Below are 23,404 nucleotides of genomic sequence, written 5' to 3' on the forward strand. Positions count from 1 at the left end.
CTTTTTTTTTTCTATAATAGTAGTTTTACATTTCTGCTCTTTCTCTTTTTCATAAGAATGTTTAATTGGAATGTATTTGAATTTTTAATTTCAGAAATCTGTGCTTCTTTTTCACATAATCGTTTATTAAAATGAAATAAGTATATCTTAAATATTAATTTAGGATATACAGACTATTCTTATTCTATGTAAGAACAGCTTGTTCTTACATCCATCCATCCATTTTCTGTACACCCTTGTCCCTCAGTGGAGTCGGGAGGGTTGCTGGTGCCTGTATCCAGCTAACGTTCCGGGCGAGAGGCGGGGTCACCCTGGACAGGTCGCCAGTCTGTCGCAGACTGTTCTTATTACATATTCTGTAAATGTGTAATAAAACTTGCTAACTAGGGAAGAAAGAATAAAAGTAGATAGATTATGAGAGCGCCAGAGTGACTTGAGTTTTCTCTGTTGTATTAACTTAAGATGAAATGCAGCACTGACTCTCCTATTCCTGTACACTGCCAGTCAGTGGGCAGAAAGAATAGTATAGTATAGTATCTTTCAGTTATTTTTTAACCTACAATTATCTTCTGAAATCTTTGCGCCATCCATCCAATTCAGAAACATATTGATATTGGCAGATAATTAAATCAATATATGAGGATATTCATCTTCGTACTACTTGCAGACACCAGAGGATTTTGGGTCAGCATTGGCTGGTATTTAGATGTTATGTTCCAACAAAAGGCTGATCCCATATCATGAAGCTACCACCACCATGTTTCAGTGTGGCTGTTCTTAAAGAGGTTACCCAGTGAGGTTTTTTTTTTTTTGTATACAAATTATACTTTTTTGGAATTAATTATAACACATATTTTATTTGTTTTTTTATTTTAGTTTTTTCACACTTACACACAGTACACATCCAAGGAAACCATAGCTAACTGCTGTCACAGTTAGTACTGCAGCTCAATGACCACTTTCTATCTTTTCTATTCATTAGTTTTTGGGGAAAAACACACACAATTTCTGTAATGTCATCGTTGTTCCATATTTTCTCCAATTTATGAAATACAACTACTACTCTATTTCTAGGTTTTTGGAATCAATATACTTGATGTTTGGTGTTTACTCTAGAGAACTAAGGATAATTTAGATCATAAAGTGCACAAAACAATAGGTACACTTTTTTCTTTGCAGCTTTTTTGCTTTTTTATTTTCTCCCCTTAAAAATTTGCTTTCATTTGAATTGTGCAGCATGTATACCACAATGAAGATTGAGAATTTTTTTTTTCTTGGTCTAATTTTTTTTGCAGTACAAATTTTAACAGAGGTTGGTATACTTCTGAGAGCCATAGAATATTCTCACATGGAATATCAACGAAATCTTGCACATGGTAAAACATGAAATGATAGTTAAATAAAGTGAATCACAGTGTCACGGTGGAACTGAACGAAGCTGCTGCCCCACATCCCAGGAGTATCTGGATTCTGCAAGATTGCTCCCAACTAATGAAGATCTTCCGCCTCCTGTCCTCCCTGGCCGTCAGTGATGATCTATGCCTTCAGCGGATGTAAGACATCAGTCTGGGCTGTCAAACAGGTGACTTGTTTTTATAGGTAATGATGCTAAATTACACAACAAGGAATGAAGGAGGCCACCAAGTCATCCATCAATTGGTTGTTTATACGAGCTGCCATGGGGGGAATTTTTCAAACCCCGGTTCACTTAAACACTCAAGCCTTCTGCCTCCGGCCTGTCTCTATTTCTCCTCCCGTCTCGCGCAGAAACGAGCTCGCGTCCACAAACGCACCGGTTTGCCACGAGCTACCGGAGGGGACGTCTCATTCTTTCATCCACGGCGAGTCATTGTGGCGGTGTCAGCTGGTGCCGTCTCTTTTATCACACTGGAAGCTAATGGAAGCAGCAACTGGGGGAGGCGTTTGGAAGGCGGGGAGGGTGGGGGTGGCGAGCAAAACGCACACAAACACAAATACGCTCAGAACCATCAGAAGCAGAGGAGACGGGGCGGGCGGGCACGCCATGCCCCCGAGGCGAGAGCTGTTTTGTGGTGATGCTGAGACCTCTCTCTCTATCAGCTTGTGTTTCTGACACTCACAAAAACACACACACACACACACAAAGAGATGGGAGCCAGACTCCTTTCTCTTTTGCTGTTATGATCAGTTTCTTCTATTCCTTCCTGGTAAAGTTAAGCTGGATGTCATCTTAAAGCCCAAACTACTGAGGAAAGGATTTACTTAATTCTGCACATCCCACCTGGCCTACATGTAAAACTAAGAAAGAGATGAATCAAGCGTTGCGTTTTCTTTCACTTAATCCCTCTTTTGAAGTTTTATTAGGTCTCAGAGTGTTTTTACATCTATTGACGGGAAATACTCCACGGAGAGGGCTTATTTACAAGAGAGGAAACAACAGCCAATTACTGCAGGAGGATTCAGAGCAGCGTACATCTTTTAATAAGATAGCTGACCTCATTTTCTGGTAGCATTGTTACCAGAGACACTGCTACATTAATGACACGTTGTTTTAGGGACATATGCCAGCCATGTGTTCTGCTTATTTTATCTATAACTCTTTATTTTTTCAGTCTTTTTTTCTGTTTGTATAACATAACAATCGTGCTTTATCATTTGACACCATTTAGATACATATCATGTTTATATTATGTTTTACATTAGGCAGTGAGACAGTTAAAAATATACAAAACAATATTATTTTACTAGACATAATTTCTATTTTTAATATAATCATCAGTATCTTCATTTTTCATAATCATTTCTTATATCTCTGTCAGATATGTGCTTTAGCTTCTGTGATCAAAATATTATTGCAGAAAACAGCAACTCCATTTTTTTTTTTTTTCAACATTTAGACAATAACTTCCAATGTAGTACAGACATTCACAGTTACATGTTTTACACGGTACAGTTTTACAACAAACTTCCAGAGAAAACTGTGGTAGAGTAACTTTATACAAAATTCACAGGACATGAACTGTAGCCATTTCACATTTTCGCTCAGTTGTTTTGCTTTTCAAAGTAAACATGTTCTGTTTCAACCACATGCCTTTCACGGTAGCTGCCATAGAAGCAAACTCACATTGTCCTAACACGCCATGGCAAAAGTCTGGGAAAACCTAAAAAGCATTTGTGCTTTTTGTTCTTTTTATTATTTTTTTTTTTCTCTCTCTCTCCCCCGGTAAAGCAAAGACAACATAAACAAAAAGAGAAACAGACCACTTTGCTGACTGGTCTGCACCTAAACATCTACATATGTATTGCTGAATACATATTGATCGGACTATGATTGATCATGACACATAGAGAAAAAGAAAACATGACTGTACTTAAACACAGAGTTGGTCCCGGTTGTTTTGTGCTAGCATATAAAGTGTAAGTGTTTTGTAGATCTGCCCAGTCATGTAAACAGACTATCGCTTGGCTGAAATTGGTGTGTTGGCTTAAGGCCGTCTCTGTTCTTCTTCTTCTTTTTTTTTTTTTCTCAGGAGACATTTGAGAAACTTTTCAATGATGTTCCTGAGGAAAGCATGCAAAACGTAAACAGGATTGACTGTCAGCATTAAGAGATAGTCAATGTTTGCAAATCACTTTTCTAACTGTGTGCTTCTTCTTCTTCTTCTTTTTTTGTTCATTGTACTTCTTTGTACCCTGTGCTTTGCCAACCGAATACTCAATGGCATAGTTTTTGCTTTTGTCTGCCTATTGATTTTGGTCCTCCACTTCAACATACATAGTATAAAACATCCTAAAAATAATTCTAAAAATGCTTTGATCACATAAAAGTTTTATCTCTCTCTCTTTTTTTTTTTTACACTGAAAAAATAAGGAAAAAAATAACAGTCTCTCTCACACACAAAATCTTTTGCAACAGACTCTGGACGTCTCCAGATTGCTCCTAAACACGAACTTCTTATTGGCATTGTGCTTACTCCGAGCTCCCAGTTCGCCTTGCGGCTTCTAGTTTTACCTCACAGAGAGCAATGTTTGGAAAAAGAGACAACTGTGTGAGGTTTGGTAAACGTCCTCAAAGAAATTGACGGCATCCCTTGCATTCTTTCGCGATGTCAAGTTTGTTTAACTACTTAATCTACTATATTCACACGGTATTTACTTGATTCATGAAGATATTCAACAAATCTCTAATCTATAAGTCTATAGTTTTTTTTTTTCTCTTCTCACAGTATTACACAGTATGTTTACATTTTTTTTTTCTCTGAATTACGGTTGTATCGGTGAACACTAACAGTCTTTGACTTTGTTTTCAGAACACAAACCAACAATAAGACATCATTGGCTTGATTTAACAAATACAGAAAAATTAAGCATGGTTGGAAAATCTGTTTTGATCACAAATTGCCCCTGGAGGTAGGTGAATCAATTAAAATCTTGGAAGTCCTTTGTAATGTTCTCTTTTGTCTACATGCTCCATGAGGGTTTTGTTGTTGTCTACACATTGGCCTCAGCATTGGTCAGGTTAGAGGGCGGGCTTGTCGGGTTAGGGAGATTAACGGGCTCTGTTGGGCTAGTTGGGTTAGGAGCTGGGCTGGTCGGGCTAACAGTTTTGACAGTCGGGTTAACCGGACTGGTTGTAGTGACAGTGGTGGTAATAGTGGCAGCGGGAGTCGTCGTCGGATTTACCGGGCTAGAAGCCGAGGCTGGGTTTGTTGGCGGAGGAGCCGGGGTGGCAGGTGTTACAGGGCTGGTTGAGTTTACGGGAGCCGTGCTGGTCGGGCTGGCAGGGTTTGCGGGAGCTGGGTTAGTGGCGCTAGCGGGGTTGGTAGGGTTGGCAGGGCTGGAGAGGTTGGCCGTGTTGGTTTCCACTTGCTGTTCAGGTCCGTTCTCCTGACATTTCCTGACAACTTTGGGAGGCTGGAACATTATTCGAAGTCGCTGGGAGAGTAAAACAGAGCGAATGAGAATGCTACGCTAGCTTACAAAATTAGTTCTAATAATTCCGGTACAGATGGTTTTCTCTGGGTGTTGGTCTCTGCATTCCTTGATAATTTTGTACAACTTTTAAAGAGATGGAAATAGGTTGTTGTACATTCAATCCACCTTTCCATGCCTCGAGGTACATGCTTTTATAGTCATGTAAACATCTTTAATTAGCTCAATCAAATGCTTGGATGCTGGTGAATTGACAAATCTGTATCATGTGTATCTGAAAGTTAGAAAATGCACTCAATCAACATCAAATCCTGCCACAGTTTTAAGTGTGTCCCACTTGATATGCTGCTCCCTTTCTTAAAATGCATTTGTTAAAGTTATAGCGGTACATTACTTTTTCCATGATTTCGTCATGCTGTTTCATTCTTTTTTCAGATGTAATGAGCAACTGACCCTCTGATGACGACCAACATATTAATATTCTATCAGTGCCTCAAAGTGGTCAGATAGTCATTGTCTGAATTATTTTTAAAAAATCCATCAAGTTGCCAGTTTTCCTTTAGTTTCAAGCAGCCAGCATACTGAGATGAGTGGATCTTTATCAATGCAAGCCGCATAGAATGCATAGATGAAGTCATAATATTAAATCATTGCAGTTGTATAGCTTCTGTATCAGTGATACACATGTGCAGCATAGATGAGTCATGAGAAGAAGTAAATGGTTGAAATATAGTTACATGAGTTTTTATATGCTTGCACCCATTCTGATGTGAGGAAGGTGACAAATTTTAAGAAACCTCTTGAAGATTGTTCTTTCATTGCCATTCTCACTATCAAAGGGTAATTATTTACCAGTGGTAACTCCTGCTGTTTGAAAAAGGTAACATAGATATAATGCTAAGAATTCTGAATTAAACTTTCAATGTGATTTTGGTACCTTGTCAGTCCAGCACACTTTATTTCACATGGATCGTATGGTTAAACATTTATTGCTACTTGTGTGGCACATTGGCTAGAAATGGTGCTAACTAGTTTAAAAGTTTTTGTGCAATATTTGAATAAAAAAAGAAGTTCTACCATTACTTTTTTGATTATTTTTAATTATATTTAAAAAGAGACCAGTCGGTTTTACTGTCACAATGTCTGTTTTAACAATGAGATTAGTTTTTCCATCCTCTACATGTCCATGAATTGATATTTTCTACCAAAGAGCCATATTCAGAATCCCTCAATGGAAGGTTAACTTAGATTCAATGTGCACAATCTAAAAATACAGCTTTATCTTCTATTCTGAATGGCTCACAAGCACATCTGTTGCATCACACATTTTTCATATTCCACTGAGACTCAATGTACTGTTTCTGCATTTCAAGGCTTTTTATTGAGACAGATTTTTATCTTTAAACAATAGAATGCTTTATTTTCATTTAGCTACAAATATTTATTTCCTTGCACCATTCTAATTTATCATTTCAATTTCAATTGTCTGATCAGTTGAGTCAGCAAATCGGTAAATCTTGATTAAATAGGAAATTATCACGCATCTGTAATATAATGGTCAGTTTTTTGTGTTTCAAGCTACCAAAACTGAGATACCAAACCCTAATGGTTACAACTTCAGTAGATGTGAGGAATGAAATGGGGGGGGTATTTAACATTTTCATCTCACCTCCTTGTAAGTGCCCTTGAGCCCGAGATACATGTAGACCATGTATCCTGGTATGAGAACCATGGAGGACAGAGCCATGAGCCATCCCACTCCCTGACCCCAGCCTGGGAACACATAGTCTCCCATCGTGAGGGGAACCATTTGTACGGCGCTGAACAAGAACACTCCCTGTGGGAGACAAGAGACGCTTTATGCATCCTGACACCTCTGACTACAGGCAGCGCTCCCTCAGCCTGGCATGGCTGCAGGCAGGTAATATTGACTTTATTTATTGTTTCATCTTTCATGTCGTGACTTTAGATGTACTATCCTATTAGCTCAAAATACTCACAGCGACAATGAGAGGGGTGAACACGACCCAGCACAGTTTCCACCATATACAGGGTTTGTAGCCAATCATCTCCTCGATGTTGTCGTAAAACTTGTTCACACCTGCCGGACAAATGAACGCGTGACCAAAATGTTCACATCTGACTGGTTTCTGTCTTCCGAGAGCCGCCATGCATGATGATGAGGCATGACACATGAGCGCTCGCGACCTTGCGGCTGAGCAGACTCTGAAGCAGGTAAAACACGACAACGCACTCGCACTTGACCAGATTTCGTTTTTTCAGGAGTCATTTTTGTGGTTATATTGAAATGAAGGAGAATAGAAAACACACCATAACACCAAGATATGGAGATGCACTCAAAGAAGACCAAGAACAGCAGACACATCCCACTGGCGGAGTAGTAGTCGAACAGTTTGAACACATAGATTCCACCCTGGTTACAAATAACAACAACAAAGAAAAGAAATATTAGAAAAGGCAAAACACAGAAAAAAGCTCATTGATACAGAACTGCCCTGCTGTACCTGTGTGATGTTTGATAGTCCAATCACATAGGACACGAGACAGACAACGGCGATGAAGATCTCTCGTCTGCCTCGAAGAGCTCTGGGGAACTCGTCCACCAGGGCGGTAATGAAGCCTTCGACGGTGCAGAACTGAAGGACACAATCACAGGAACAGCTTGAAACATCTGAATGGATATGTGTACTGCTCTGACCTGGTTGCTCTCAGATTCTTTCTCTGTCGTTTTGGTAATATTTGGGATCAGTGTATGTTTTGGTAATTTCTCACTTCTCATCAAAATCCAGTCATGAAAAACAAAAGTGAGCGGAAAAAATGCTGAATATTAGATTCGGATTCGTGTCATTTTTGGTATGATCAACAAGTTGGCATAGAATGGTGATTTGTTTTTAGTTGTTTCATTTTATGTTTCAAATAAAAACAAAAACGCTGGCAAAAAAAATAAATTGGTCAATTTTTTCATATAACTAGACAGTCGCAGAATTCTGCTATCATGGTCTCTTACTGTAGGAGGCGCTATTACTTCTGTCCACCTCAGAGATGTTTACAAATACAGATGAACAACAGCATGAAAAATAATCATAGAGCCAATCGTACAATTTTAAAAGTAAGGATGAGTCTGCATATTTTACACAGACTTCTGCTGTATTTTATATTGCATGTCGAGAAACACCATATGTAATCTGTGATGTCACAAGGTGAAGCATAAACCCAGCTAATGAAGTTTGGAGTTTAAGGTGTGGACGGTATCTTATTTTTCTTTGCCTGGTATTATGTTTTTTAAATTAAAAAAGGAAAATCAAACCTAATAAAAAAATAATTATTATTCAACATAATCATTACAGTCTTAAAAACATTTTTTTGAGCAATTTGTATTTTTAAATGAAAACATAACAATCCATTTGTTGTTTGTTATTCACATTTTTTTCATCATGTCAAATATTTTACATGCTCAACATGACATTAATGTAACTGATTTTAACACAGACATGAATACAAAGAATCCATTATCTCCACATCGAAAAATGCAAGTTTTTATACATTTTGACACCGTCCACACCCCAGTTTCACATCATTACCCATATTTCACTGGGCTGAGTTTTTCCTGAAATCAGGCACACAGCGCAATGACAAATGTTTATAATCATTATTATTTTTATCCTCATTCAACCTCATTAATATTTAGGATAATTAATTTATTTTTATGTCCCTTCATGTTTTGTGGCGAAATCTGTGGAGATCAGAAGAAATGGCGCAAAATGCAGTCAGACTTTGCAGTATCGGGTTCTTGACATGGAAACGGGAACAGATCATTTTTTTCCTTTCTCCTTCCTGGTGTTTTTTTATCTTAAACATAAAGTGAATCAAGCCACAGGTATTATTTTCAATTTAATATTTGTAAATAAAATAAAAAAATTAATGGGCAGGTTTTTTTTTTATTAATTCATTTATTTTACTGCATCTGATTACACAAATAAAAAAGAACCAAAATATGCGAAAAAAAAAATCCGTAATTTCTGTGTTTTGCATTGAAGCCTGTTTGGTCACGGCCATTTGGGGCCATATTAAAATCACACACACATAGTAAAGAAACAGTGAAGCCTGCAATGCAAATGGAGGTGATAAGGTTGCATTAAAATTTTTTTTGACAACTAATGTCAAAGCTCAGCTACAGCTATCTGTGAGAAGCAAATTGCATGCTTATCATGCAGAGAGCAGAGGTGAGCTGCATGATATGTAACTGCTTTTAAAAATTTAGGTCAGCGCATGAGCAGATCATCACCAAGCCCCTTACCTGACTGTCTATCCCCAGCATGAGCAGCATGGAGAAGAACAAAATGGCCCACAGAGGTGATACGGGCAACTGGGTTACAGCCTCTGGATATGCAAGGAAAGCTAAGCCAGGACCTGGATAGTAAATAGGAAGCATTATTGTAAAATTTATCACTCTTGAAGCTGCCAAAACAGCATGCTAATTTTATGATTATTGGGGATAGCAGAGAGTAACAGTGACTGAAGCCACTGCCATGTGCAGTTACCTGAGGCTGCCACGTCCGCAATGTCTTTCTTAGTCACATGCGCCATGAAGCCAACAATGGAAAAGATTACGAAGCCAGCAAACATGCTGGTGCATGAGTTGATGCAACACACAATGACAGAGTCTCTGGGGAGAGGAAATAATATATATATATATATATTTTTTTAAATGGGGATGTTGTGAAAGGTTTAAATTGACTTTTTCTCTCCATTCTATCTTGACCTTTCTAAAAAAATAATAATACAAAAAAGAGTGCAGGTAAACCAGAAAGAAGAGCCGTGGGAGTGCTTTTACTGCAAGATTTAACGTGAAAGTGCAAACCTTGTGGATGAAATACACATATTCTGTTTCAATGAAATGGAAAATTACCTTATATTGAATAATAAGCGACAAACAAGCTAATTTGAATGCAACTATTTTACGTAACTGATTATGCGACCCAGAATGAGGGGCTGTTAGGGAAAACACTCCTACATTATGGTAATAGTTTTTGTTTTTACAGAACAGAAAGAACAAAACAGAAAGAACCTTGTCCTCAGACTGATGCTCTATTCATACCAAACAGCCACAATAGTCTTTTTAAGCATCCTTGAAAAGGGGATGAATTTTATACACCTTTCTGCAATATCTGTTTTCAATATCTGCAGCTTTCTCCCTTGTGATGTTATAAATCAAATGTAGTTCATGAATCATCAGCAGCACTTACCTGTAAACATTGTTATTGAACGTGTTGTAGCTACCTAGAGCTATAAGCGACCCCAGACCCAGTCCATAGGAAAAAAAGATCTGCGTAGCTGCATCCAGCCATACCTGACAGAGGAGCAGGAGAGTTTAGCTGCGTGAGGCCGGGCTCTGCTCACTCGAGCATGCGGCACGTAGGAACAAATCCCATAATAACATGCCGTTACCTCAGATTCTTTCAGCTTTTCAAAGTCAGGGGTGATATAGAACAAGATTCCCTCTCTGGCTCCAGGTAGGGTCACCCCACGTATGAAGAGAATAAACAGCATGAAGTAGGGATACGTAGCCGAGAAGTAAACAACCTGGAAGATGTGAAGAGGTGATCAGTAGAAATCCATGAAAATGTTCAAGCTGCAACATTTGTTTTCATGAGCGTTGTGAAGGCAACAACAACAAAATCACATAGTCAATCTTCAGCCACATTTCTGAGATATTCAGGCAGCAAATTATTTGATTGGGAGGTGCGGGAGGAAGGCGTCTGGCTGTGACCAAAACAAATCTTGTTTAGCATGGCCATGTGATGAACTTGACTTTTAAAATGTGGCGTCACACGGGGGAGAAACTGCTCCAAGTGAAAAAGGGGGATAAATCCAGATTGAGGGAGTATGGCTGATTGTTGCTCCTCCTATCAGGAATCCACACTCGGAACGGAAAACATGTCAGGAGAATTGGAATTAGAGGAGCCAACCAAGAGGCCGGAAGAACGGCATTAGGGGAGCGTGAGTTTTATTTTTAAGGTCTCTTATTTAAAAAATCAATTCCAGGCCATGCAGAATGCAATCTGAAAGATTGATGAGCAGGTATTAGACTGTTTAATATTGCATGGGAGTCGCGTGTTCTTATTAGAAACCAGCATAAATAGGTATTGGAAAGCACAAAAAAAAAAAAAAACATTTACCTTCCCTGTCCAGCTAACCCCTTTCCAAATACAGAAGTACACAAGGACCCAGGCGATGGCCAGTGTTACTGCCAATGGCACCCGGAGTTGGCCTGGTTTTTCCAAGCCATCAGTCATTTGATGCACATTGCGCCTGTAAGAAGAGGGAAACAGTGACGATACCATTATACACACAGGGCAGCAAACAAGCAGCAGAGGAGGCCATCTTTTGATATCGCTGAGGGAGGCATGCAGAAAAAAAAAAAAAAAATCAATATCTTACTCCCAGAACTCAACCACAGCGCTGGTGAGATTGGTGGTATCTGGAATGGAGTAGTTTGTGTAACACTTTTCTGTGTTCCATATATTGTGACATGAGCTCCATGGAAGATCCTGGAAAATGTAAAAAAATAATAAAATAAAAAATACAATTTGCTCCCCATTTTGACCAATTTTGAGATTTTCCTACACACTGTTTTTCTGAATAATACTTACAGTGGTAAATGAGTTGTACAGGTAGTAAATGGCCCAAGAAATGATTACAATGTAGTAGATGTTAAGCCAGAAGGAGAGGACAGCTGCAGCAAGGCCCACACCTGACGTTCAAAAAATGATTTAGATGTGTTTTAAAAATAATTTCGAAAGGATTGCATTTGCATTTTGCATTTATTTTTTATTGTACCTTTAAACATAGGAGCCAGTTTCCACACACCAAGCCCTCCAATTGAGGTGTACTGACCAAGAGAGCATTCCAGTAGGAACAAAGGGACCCCAGCAAATATGAGAGTCAGAAAATATGGGATCAAGAAGGCTCCTGGATGGACAGAAGTGCATCAGGTTAAGGAATTAAAAATGCAAAGCTGCACAAATCAAGTGAAATATATTAAATTAGCTTCAATTCAATTTATTTATGCATCACAAATTCACTACAAATCTCATCATATTCAGAAGTATTCAATCAAATCTGCCCAATCATGTAGGGAGACTCAGATTTATACATTAAAATGCATATTAGTTATAATTCGGTGCAGCCAAATTCAGTTTATATTGGTCAGCACTGGGTTACACACATAGGCAATGCTTTTTGCTTTTTTTTTTTATTCTGGAGTCGCTAAATTATAAGCTCCATCATGTGCATTGTTGATCTGAATGGCTCACTCAGTGTGTGCATACATGAACAGTGAAAGAAGTATTTACCTCCGCCGTTTTTCCCGCAGAGATAGGGAAATCTCCACACGTTCCCCAGTCCAATTGCATAACCCACACAAGACAGGAGGAAATCAAATTTTCCTCCCCATGTTTCTCTGTCGGGGACGTCTTTCTGCTTCTTCTCGGTCTTCACGTCCAGGGACTTGGGCTTGTCGTTGTTGGCGGCCACCTCGTTCAGTTCTGTGACCTGTCCATCCGCTTTGGTGCCGTTCGTCGCCATGTCTCTGGATTTGGCAAAGGACCTGGCAGTCGGACGGGAGGCTTCAGCACCGGTCCACGTAGACAGCAGCTTCGCGGTTTTTTTCTCCCCCCCCCCCCGACTCTTTTTTTGTACAACTAAACCTTCGGACCAAATGTCTGGAGATGGAGCCTGTGCGAACACCGACTGGTCAGTCGTTGTCAACCTAAGATCGTGGATAGAGTGATTGGTTGTTTGAGGGTGCAGGAAAAATGGTTACCTGTTTCAACAAAGATGGACACAGAATGTACCACACTCATTTCCTCTGAATCAACAGCAGCAGTTTAAACAAATCATTGACTTTTCAACTCCAAAGACGCATTTTAAAGTGCAGACTGAGAGTTCTCTGATCTTTTGGCACCAGAACATTTTTTTTTTCATTCATGTCAAATCACTGATGGCAGAGGCATGCTGCCTTGCCTCCACACAAATCAGCTTGCACAGAATTTAACAGCCAAACAAACAAAGCAACAGACATGATTGTCTAAACAAATTCCGAATTTAAATGTGCCAAATTAAGGAGAAGTGCAAAGTGTTCCAAAACACGCAGGACGCACCGTAGCAATGTAGTGTCCAGTCTATGAAAATTTAACTCAACGAGGTCCACTATTCAACACCTACAGATTCTCCCGTCAGTTATTTTTGTGGATAGCTGAAAGTAAGCGTGGACAGATGGACGTCTCTAACACGCTGGAAAACAAAACGCACCGTGGAGACGAAGAAAATAGAAAAAAAGGGATGCCCAAATGCGTAAAAGCTTTACGCATAAAGCTGCACACATTCTGCCATGTTAATTGGGAACTCTGCGCACCAGAATGCGACTCTTTGCATCTGCAAACACCAAGCAGACAGGAATCAGCTCCGCATGTTCGACTGTTGATTTGAGATAAGTGTGCAAATATTTACTTGATCCCCCCCTTCAGCAGCAGAGCAGCAGCTTCAGTCACAATCCAGTCAATCCGACTGCTGTCGGAGGGGACAAATAGCCGAGCCGCGTATTAACCGGTTCCCACAGATATAGACAGAAAATATTTAACACATTTTTTTTTATTTTTTTTTTTTACTCACAGTGAATCTGGGATCCGCACCGCCGAGCCTCCGCTGACTGCCACAAATCTCCAAACGAGGGATCCGAAGATTCCTCCCGCGGGTCAAGTTGTAAACTCCGGGTGTGTCTTGAAACATAAATAGATTTTACTTCCATTAAAAGACATTAAAGGGTACCATGCGGCGTTCGTGGGGTCCAAGCGGGAGCTGTCCAGCGGGGAGCAGTGCTGAAGACCAGAAGGATGAAGAAGGAGGAGGAGGAGGAGAAGACAGAAAGAGAGAGGAGGAGGTTGAATTAACACGGGCAGCAGCCGCTTCGCCTTGTGCGACTGTCTAACATCAACAACCAGAGACTCAACTCCCATCTACACAGCCTCAATGTCATCTCAAAGTCGCCCCCCTCTCCGCCCCCCTTACCTCCCCTCCTCATCCTCATTCTCATCTATAGGCTGAGCCGAGATCATATTATTTTGGTTTCACTCCGTTCAAGTTTGGATTATTTTCTTTTTTTTTTTTTTTTTCTTTTTTTTTGGAAGAACATTTTCAAAAACGCTGGAAAGTTTTAAGAATGTTACCAAATAAATAAACATAAAACTGAAACATTTTTATGTTTATTTATTTATTTATTTATTTATTTATTTATTTATTATTTGCATTGACACCAAGCAGTTCGAAATGTGAGTCCCCTCCTGAACCCCCACCCCCCCGTAATAGAATATGGCCGAGGTGCAAAATGGCAACATATGAGGGGTAAATATAGCGCAGCCCCGTCGTGTCCAAACTCGTATTGCATTTCGGAGGCTGAGGTCAGTCGGCGGCTGTCTGGCAATTCTTGGCAAATTGAGATAAAGGGAGCCCGTCAATAAAAGAAAGGGAGGCAACAGTGACTGGCTGTCTAACTCAGCCTGTAAATCCCGACGCCTTCACAAGTGCTGGGATGATATGAGTAGGATAAACTGGAAGAGCATAAACTCTGGCAATTAAAAAAAAAAGTAAAGATGGAAACAGCGCCGAGAGGAATGCGCCGAATTTTCACCTTTTCCTGCTTTTTAAATTTTGCTTGTCGTAAAAAAATATGGAAAATAGGAGAAGACAAGACAGAAAACAAGAGGATCTAACTCTCTGGTAAGTGATTTGCTTAATAAGCGAGTCAACTTGTTTGATTTTCTTGAATATTTGCAACTTTTTTTTTTTTTTTTTTTGAAGCTTTTGCAGTTTGCCTCCACGCTCTTACTTTGTGTCCCACATGAAACACGTGTTCTCGCAGAAATACACCTTTTAAAGAGTTGTGTAGGAGGCGGCGCGGCGCACACTGCGATGTAAACTGCTGGAAATGCGCTCTGGCACAGAGAGACATCGGGAGCGTTTACAAGTGCGGTGTGAACGCTCCTCTCCTATCGCGGGGCTGAGAGGGCACCAGATGGTAAACCAATGAGGGGTGAACTAACCCACTAAATGTTGCCACATGAAATGCAGCATTTAAAATCCCATCTGGTTTGCTGTCCCTGCGGACATGAAAGTGTGAAACATGACACATATTTATACACCTGCTGATGGAGCACGCAGGCGTGTCCAATGGGGCTGGTGACATGCACACCCAGCCAGCTGACCCCTGAACCCCGGAGCTTTTTGATTTATCTCGCTGCACTTTTCCACCAGCGGACCCTCAGTCTTTTTTTTTTCATTTCAGCAGGAAGCCTTCATGTGGCTCCTTGTGACTGCCGTATGTGCTCCATTAGGCTGGAATTACTTGTCCGCTCTTTTTAATGGCTTTCAGTGTGCCGCTTAGATTGAACCGCTAGTCCCCCCTTTTAGAGGCCCAGTGGCTGTAAAATCTGTGTAAGGATGGGGGGGTGGGATGGGGATTTGTAAAAAGGTAAAACTGTTTCCGTCTGGTCATTTTTCTCATGTTTTTGTACAAGACATAAACACATGCCTTAAAAAATATTTAGAAAAAGGCCAAAGTTCTTGAAAAAGGAATATTTTTCGTGATTTTGTGGGAGAACATTAATAGCATCGTGAAGACCAATAAACGTACCTCGCTGAAGTTGTGAACAAGTTCAAAGCGCGGTTAGGTGCTTTGGAGCCTGGAGAAATAAGTCTCCAAAGCCTTATTTCTCCTGGCTTTGGAGATGATCTGATGAAGCCAAGATTCTCCTTCCATCATCCAAAGAGGACGAGAGAATGACAAAGGTTGAAAACCTGCTAATGGCTGCCAAGATAAACAAGAAGAGCATGGGTCAAAGAAGTAGCCAAGATGCCCAAGATAACCCTGGGAGAGAAGCAAAGATTCACAACCCAAGTGGAAGAATCTTTCACTTCACAAGTTTGGTGTTTTTGGATGAGTGACCAAAAAGTAATGAAGAAAGAAAGAAAATATTGTTAAATGAAAACCACAAGAAGTCCCAGAATGAAAATTGTCAATGTGTGGGAGAAGACGCTCGGAGGTCAAGCAAAATGCTTGGCGGACAAACACTACAAACCCCCTGAACATAACATCCCCATAGTGGAACACGGTGATGGCAGCAGCATGATGTGAGGACACATTTTGCCAGCAGGGACAGTGGAGGCCGTCAGAGCCGATGGGAAGATGGATGGAGCTGAATATCCTGGAATAAAACCTGTTGGTGGCTATGGCTGGAGTTCATCTACCAGCAGGAAAACAGCCGTAAACATACAACCAGAGCCGCAATTCAGGGCTTTAGACCGCAGCATGTTTATGTGTTAGAATAACTAAACGCAATTGTGAACCTGTGGTGAGCCCTGAAGATTGATGTTAGCATGTGCTATCTATCCAATTTGATTAGATGTTATGCAAAGAGACATGCAGCTGTAGTTGCTGAAAAGGAGCGTCTACAAAGTATCGATGAAAGGGGCTGAATGCAAATGCATGCAACTCACTCAGCTTTCATTTGTGGAAAAAAAAAATCACCGAAACCCTTTGATGATTTACCTTTGCAAAGCCATGTAGCCTAAAGGAAATCAGGAAATGCAAGAAAGAAAACAACGTGACATTTTAAAGTGTCACAAACACTGGTGTAATCTGTTGCTACAAATTTCTGATTCCTCAACTGATGCCAACAAAATCTAAACCTTTTAAACAGCCTTGCTGTAAATCGATAGCTTTGTCAGCTCATCGTCTCCCTTTAACTCTCAGAGCATTTCTCACTTGTCAAATGCATCTTCGTGGAGTCATATTTTCTAGCGCCACTCTGCAATTTCAGTCCCCAAAATGAACTAATTAGCATGATGATTAGTCATTAGTATGCTAATCATAAGCAATTCACATATTTTATTCATGTTGTCACCCCGTTGTTTTTCCTCCTTTTCCTGGATTTGTGTACACATCCCGCTTTATTTTCTCACCGCAAACCCTCATGTTATTGTGATGACCAATGGAGTTTGGGGTTTTAAGTAAAAACCTTATTTGCATTTGAAGATAATACGGACGACATAAAAAAAAGAAATAAAATACTTATCACTCATTTTCATTGACATGAGTTCTTCCTTCTCATAATGAGAGCGGTAAGAGAAGATTGCAGATTCCTGCAAAGAAGTATTCACAACTCCTTTGCAGGAAGTTTTTGGAAAGAAAACAGAGAAATAATATAAATCTAATCCTAAATCAGCAAACAAATAGAAAAAAAAGCCTTAGGTCTGACAACAAGGAGTCTGCCTTAGTGGATATGAAATGTAAACATGTCTTGTGAATTGATCCCACTCAGAACTTTACAGTCAGAAACATTTTTCTGTTGCTGGCATGTGTTTATTTTCTCTCTGATTGCTGACATACATTCGTTCTTCTTTGGTTGTTAACACCAAAAATATGCCAGTCTCTGATGAAGGAGAGACTGGCATATTTCCATCCATCCATCCATCCATCCATTATCTGTACACCCTTGTCCCTTAGTGGGGTTGGGAGGGTTGCTGGTGCCTTTCTCCAGCTAAAGTTCTGGGCGAGAACTGGCATATTTTCACTTGGGAAATAAAGAGTAACCAAATAAGGGCTTACTCTGCTTTTCTCTGTGCAGCCTAAATATAATTTAGTCATTGCACACAGGGATGGTTGATGAAATTTACCTCACACCTTCACATGATGAGAGTTTTAGAGGTTTACTGCATGAATACGCCGTCTTACATCGCAAATCTCCACACTGAGATGTCAACTTTGGAGACAAAAAAAAACAGTGCAAGGTAAAGATGCTTTTTGTTTGTCTGCTTTTCGTCTGTGTAAGGTTTTGTTTGCCGTGACCTAAATTTCTGTGAAGAAAGTGCATCAGCAACTCTGTCTCGCCTTTTTCCTTCTCTACTTCTCCCTCTCTATCTCTCTCTGTTCTCTGTTCTCTGTTCTCTTTCTATTCCTCCGGCTCGCTTTCGCTCTGTCCCAAACACGCTCAATTTACAAACAAGCTAAAGAAGCTGAGAGGACATTTCTAGCTGATAACAATCAGCTTCAGCCAGATTAGTCACGTAGAGGTATTGTTGGATGTGAGACTCAGAGAGCTCGCTGGCTGCAGATATTTCAGGAATACCAAGTGGAGCGTCCTCCAAATTTGGGGAGTCTTCCACTTCTCTTCCTTCTTACCTTTGTCAAGGGGATTAATTATGCAAAGAAGTTAAATCCCGCATCTTTAAAACACCATTTTCCCTCTTTTAGGAATTTGTATGTGGCACTTACCGCTAAGTCAAGTTTTTTTTTTTTCAACAAATCCAGTGAAATTGAGCAGCATCTGAATGTATCTGCATCAGCCTGTCGGTGCTCAGCAGAGAGGTACTCTGTCTGTTGGCAGCTCTGTGTGACAGTCAGCACACGGTGTGGATTTTGTAAACATATGACCTCCATGATAACCAGTATTGGGGCTCTAAATCATTTCAAATTTTTGTACATGTGTTGCTAGGCAACAGTGTAATGTTCTCAGTCACCCCCCCCCCCCACAATCCTCCCCTCTCACCTCCTACCCCTTACATGGCTTTCTGCTGGGATTGCTGAGCTTCTCCTGCCAAAAATCGTCAATTAACTTTGGCAAAAGTCCATTAGTGATAAACATTAGGCTTCTGAGGGTCAAAAAGCAATCATGTGGCTACACAGAAGTAAAGGAGAGTGGAAAATGCAAAATGCATTTTAAAGTTCTAAAGGATAATTTTAAACAAATCATTCCAGAACCACACATTTTGTCCTACTCCGCAAGTAACAGCTTAAATGCTGCTGCATGCAAAAATATCATAGCCGTCATACGGCAATGTGTGGATGTTTTTCGGTTGTTGACAAACTAGTTTATAAAAAATAAAATCCTTAAATGATTAAACAGTTTGGTACAATGCCAAGCACCTGGAAAGTACATACACAATTGAAACCAATTTGAAAAAAATAAAAAGATCATTTCCTGCCGTCTGACCATAAATTGTATAAAACATTTCCTGTTTCTTTAAAAGCAAACATCTTGTGACGATGCTCGCTGAATTTGATAAAAGCTGCAAGCCTGAAAACATCATTCAAACTCTAAATGCGTTCAGAGCGTGGGGGTGGGCCAGCAGCATCATCATGCGTGTTGTTGCTGGAGCGACAGGTGTGCTTCACAAAACTGATGGTATCATGAAAAAAATGAGAATAATATGAAAATATTTGATATCTTCTGAAGACATCAACCATAAGGGGCACAAATTGTATTGCAAATAAATAATACCTTCAAGCAATAATAACTTTACGCAGCCAAATAGGTGGGAGTTTTGTGCCATCTTCTTATACACAAAACTGCTTTCTTTTACACTTAGAGAAGCTATAACCTGACAAATTTAGAAAAATTCCCACAAAGTGGGCGGAGCCACGAGTCACAAAGGGGCCTGACCAAGTGTGAGGAAGAGGAGAGTGGGTCAGGACTAGAGAAGCACTGCTGCTTACTCATCAGTTATGTTGTTGTATTTAGAGTCTTTCCAGACACATGTAGTGACTTTTTATCAATAAGTGACAAATCTAGCAACTTTCGTCTGTGTTGTACTTTGTGACAACAACGCTTTGCAGCACCCCTGCAACAATGTGTCCTGAGTAAGTAGCCACAGCTGCGGTGAGATCTCTTCCCGCTTCCCAAACCGTCCTGCAGTACGACGTCACCAATAGTCAGAGCCTTTTAGCACATTTTATTTATGATTTATTTATGACTGCAAATACATCACAAATTTGCAAAGCTGAGTAATTCCATCAATCAGTGCTCGCTGCTCTGGCCGACTCTGTTATCGTGTTCCTGGGTTAAGACCCATCTTGCCTGCTGGTGGTGGTCAGAGGCCCCGGTGGTGGCGGTGCATGGCACCTTCTGTCAGACTGCCTCAGGGCAGCTGTGGCTGCAGTCCTGTGGCTTGCCTCCATGAGCATGTGTGTGAATGACTGAATGTTGTGTGAAGCGCTTTGGAATCCTCCAGACTTGATAAAGTGCTGTGCAAGTACAGACCATTTATATCCACAAGATTACTTCCACTCAAATTAAAGATAAACTTCTCAATATTTAGAGTGCATTAAACATTCATCCATATGTCCATACCTGACTATCCTTACAAGGCTACAATGAGGCTGATGCCCGTCTCCAAGTGTAGTTAACGGTTCTTTAAAAAAAATAAATAAATAAAATAATGGTTTTACTCAAACATCACTATTTTCCAGGATGTTTCTAAACTATGTTGTTGTAGAAAAATTGAAGCAATTTTTTAGATGACTAATATTCAGCTCATCAAAGCTGCAGTCAGATAATTACAAGAATAATTTGTGTTGTCTTTAATTTCTTTTGCTGCTCTCTCTTTCGATCCCAAAGCTGCTTATGTCATCCCACTGTTCTTGTCCATTTAAGTCTCATTAAATTGTTAGAAATTACAGGATTAGGGGACGATTTGATGACAAATAAATACAAAATACACCCCGGTTATCAATTGTGTAGAAACTTGTTCACTTTTATTATGTTAATGAGATGTTACTGGAAAAAAACAACAACAAAAAGAAAAACTACACAACATTTTAGGCCATTATGGGTAATAGGTAGCCTAAATGACGATTCCTAAAAACATTTCAAAACTCGGATGTAAATGCAAATACAAATACGCAATGTGAAAAAAGGTTCAAGTATGTAATGCTACATGGAAACAAAACATTTCATATTATATCATTGAATATGTTTATTTCATCGTCTTCTGTAAACTCGATTGCAATAACGGCTTTATTTTGGCATGTGGTCCAAAGTGAAAGAGATCACAGTTTCTGCGTGTGAAACGTGTCTGTGTCAGGGAAAAGTGTGTGGAGCCAGAGGTAGCTAAAGGTCCGTCATCATGCATATCCAAACAGGAAGGAGCTGTGACACTGAACTCTTTAAATGGAGGCTTTGACAGCAGTCTGCAATCCTTTCTCAGCACACTGCCCCTGCTAATCTGCTCTATTCAACCACATCACTATGGAAACTGACTGGATGTCTCACCCTGGCTGCCTAACCGGTGCCATGCAGCCATGTCCACCACTGACATGGAGGTTGTTCAGCAAAATTGCTGCCTGATCATTGTTCTACCACAGTAGCCATGATGTGTCATTATTGTCTGCTTCTCTGACACATGATTATTCTTTTTTTTTTTTTTTTTATCTGAAAAACTGCACTGTTGAAGACAGCAAATGTAAGCTCAAAGGCTTGCAAGAGTAATCCCTTCGGTGTTAACTTGCTCCATAAGATGGAGAGTTTTGGGTGGTTGAGGAATTTTATTTATTTTTTTATTCCTCGTGCCTGCTACCTTTTTCCATTTCTGCGCTTTGCCTCTGGCGAAATTGCAGGCGAATATTTGTCATGGTTTTAAAGGGTTTATCAACTTCAAAGCTGAGGGAGCTGGTTGTCCAGCCCATCAGTGAGACCACACAATCCTTCCAGCTCTCGCAAAGAATGGGGTAGAGCATGTGGACAAAATTTTCCTGCCAAGCTCTCAATTCAAAGCTTTTACATAAAGCTGGGAGAGTCACATTTGCATTTGCCATTGACGTCAGATTTAATCCAACCCAAACCACTTCTCCGGGCCCTTCAACATCTGAGAGAAAAGCTTTGGTAATTGTTAATTACGGCAAAAAGATGGTTGTAATCACTTGCTCCATCAGGCTGATCAGCACTAAGACCGGGCGCTGAGGAACGAGCAGAAAAGCAAATCCCACAGGTAAATATAATTCAAAAGAGCCGCTAAGAGGGTTGTGCAGCGCACATCTCAAAGTGCTATCTACCCTAAAGTATTCACCCAACTTGTGGCATTTATGACAGACATGATGCACGTCTTTAAATTGCATTATGAAATTGAATGTATTATCACCTATAAAATGTGTAAATATAAACTCAAGAAAGCATTCAGAAGGCCTTTTATTGCTGTGATCCACTATATGTACTAGTTTGAGGATCTGGAAATACGTTGCTAGTTTTCAACTAAAGCTGCACAAAAACAATAAAACAAAGTGAAGTTATGGAATAGCTCTAATAAATCATGTTCAACTGCCTTATTGATGAAACGTCCTATAGAAATTAACTTTACTTGAAATGAAACTATTGCGTAGATTATTAGATTAGATAGATTACCCAAATTCATCCAAATTATATAATACATTTTTCTTATGTTTACTGTGTCTGCTCCACCTGAGCAGTGTATCCTCTACATTGATCATGCACCTCGTAGTTGTTTCTCTGATTAATCCTTAAAGTTGTGTGGAACCTGTTGCAAAAAAAGGAAAAACATTATTTTTCCTCCACCTTATGAGGAAAAATAATTATTAAAAATGCTGCTCAGCCATGACTACAAAGCTGATCTTGCTTAGGAATGTTTCTGTTTTACTTCAAAAGGATGCTAATTAGTTTCATGTCAGCAGCAGGGAATCACTCATGTTTAATCCCTTGTACAGAAAAAGCTGTTTGTCCGAGTGAGGATTTAGGCGAAGGCACTATGTAATTCCCACCGGATTCTCCAGGAGTCTCAAACTATGAATCAATTTGGAAGTGATCACTGAGCACACAGAGAACCCCGACAAAGGAAAGAATCGCTAAGCTAATTCAAACCAATGAATCTGTGTAAAATTTCTTGACCACCTTTAATTATTAAAACATTTCAGTTGCTAGCAGGATTTCTAATAACACTTGAGATCTTGAATATCTTCACAGACGAATAAAGTGATGAGCATCAGCTGTCAAACGCTGCCGTGCAAAACTGCTACGGCTTCCACGGCTAAAAACTGTCTTCTTAGTATTTTCGTTTGCGTATCGAGTCCCACTGCTCCCAGACGAAGATGTAAAATGAGCTGTGCTTATGTAAAACTTGTGTGTTAAGAATTAGTATAATGTGAAAACCATGGAAACCAGCAGCCTTGTACCTCAAACGACATGGTTACCTGGGTGATGAATGTTGCGCCAGGTGCCGCCGGAAGAAAGATGTGCTTCTGTGAAAGTTAGAAATTTACTCACTGAGACCAGAGGAAAGCTCAAGTGTGACAGTACATTTAAAAAAAAAAAATCCCAACCTAAATTATTTCCGTATTTTCCATACTACCTATCATTTTCTAGCTTATACATGTGTTTTCTGATTTTTAATAAAACAAGTGCAGCATCGATCTAAACTAGTGCAGAGCTAAGAATAATTCATACACTGCAATAATTTCACTGCAGACCTAAAGGTCCAACACTAGTAGGTCTTTGTGCCTCCTACTGTATGTTGAGTAAAACTGTCAATGAAAAGTCAATGAAAAGTGAGAATTTATGTGCATTTCATTACACAAATTAACAGATTACTTGCCAGATTTAAGACCAGACTTTGGCTAAATCTCTGCAAA

The 23,404-nt window shown here is 39.8% G+C and overlaps 1 protein-coding gene across 1 annotated transcript; it reads right to left on the bottom strand.

Moving 5' to 3' along the window:
• Positions 1-2,554: 2,554 nt before the first annotated feature.
• LOC103467587 (sodium- and chloride-dependent GABA transporter 1-like) lies at positions 2,555-13,951 on the bottom strand. Its single transcript, XM_008414112.3, has 15 exons — positions 13,606-13,951; positions 12,288-12,757; positions 11,773-11,904; positions 11,586-11,686; positions 11,374-11,483; positions 11,112-11,244; positions 10,381-10,515; positions 10,179-10,282; positions 9,474-9,598; positions 9,230-9,342; positions 7,437-7,568; positions 7,243-7,345; positions 6,912-7,012; positions 6,581-6,748; positions 2,555-4,914 (listed from the first exon to the last, which is right to left on the bottom strand). Exons 2-15 carry the CDS (start codon positions 12,517-12,519, stop codon positions 4,471-4,473), a joined length of 2,133 nt encoding a protein of 710 aa, XP_008412334.1. The 5' UTR covers positions 12,520-12,757; positions 13,606-13,951; the 3' UTR covers positions 2,555-4,470.
• Positions 13,952-23,404: the final 9,453 nt, after the last annotated feature.

Source organism: Poecilia reticulata, chromosome 7 (genome assembly GCF_904066995.2).
Source record: "Poecilia reticulata chromosome 7, P_reticulata-male-v2, whole genome shotgun sequence".
NCBI classification, from domain to species: Eukaryota; Metazoa; Chordata; class Actinopteri; order Cyprinodontiformes; family Poeciliidae; genus Poecilia; species Poecilia reticulata.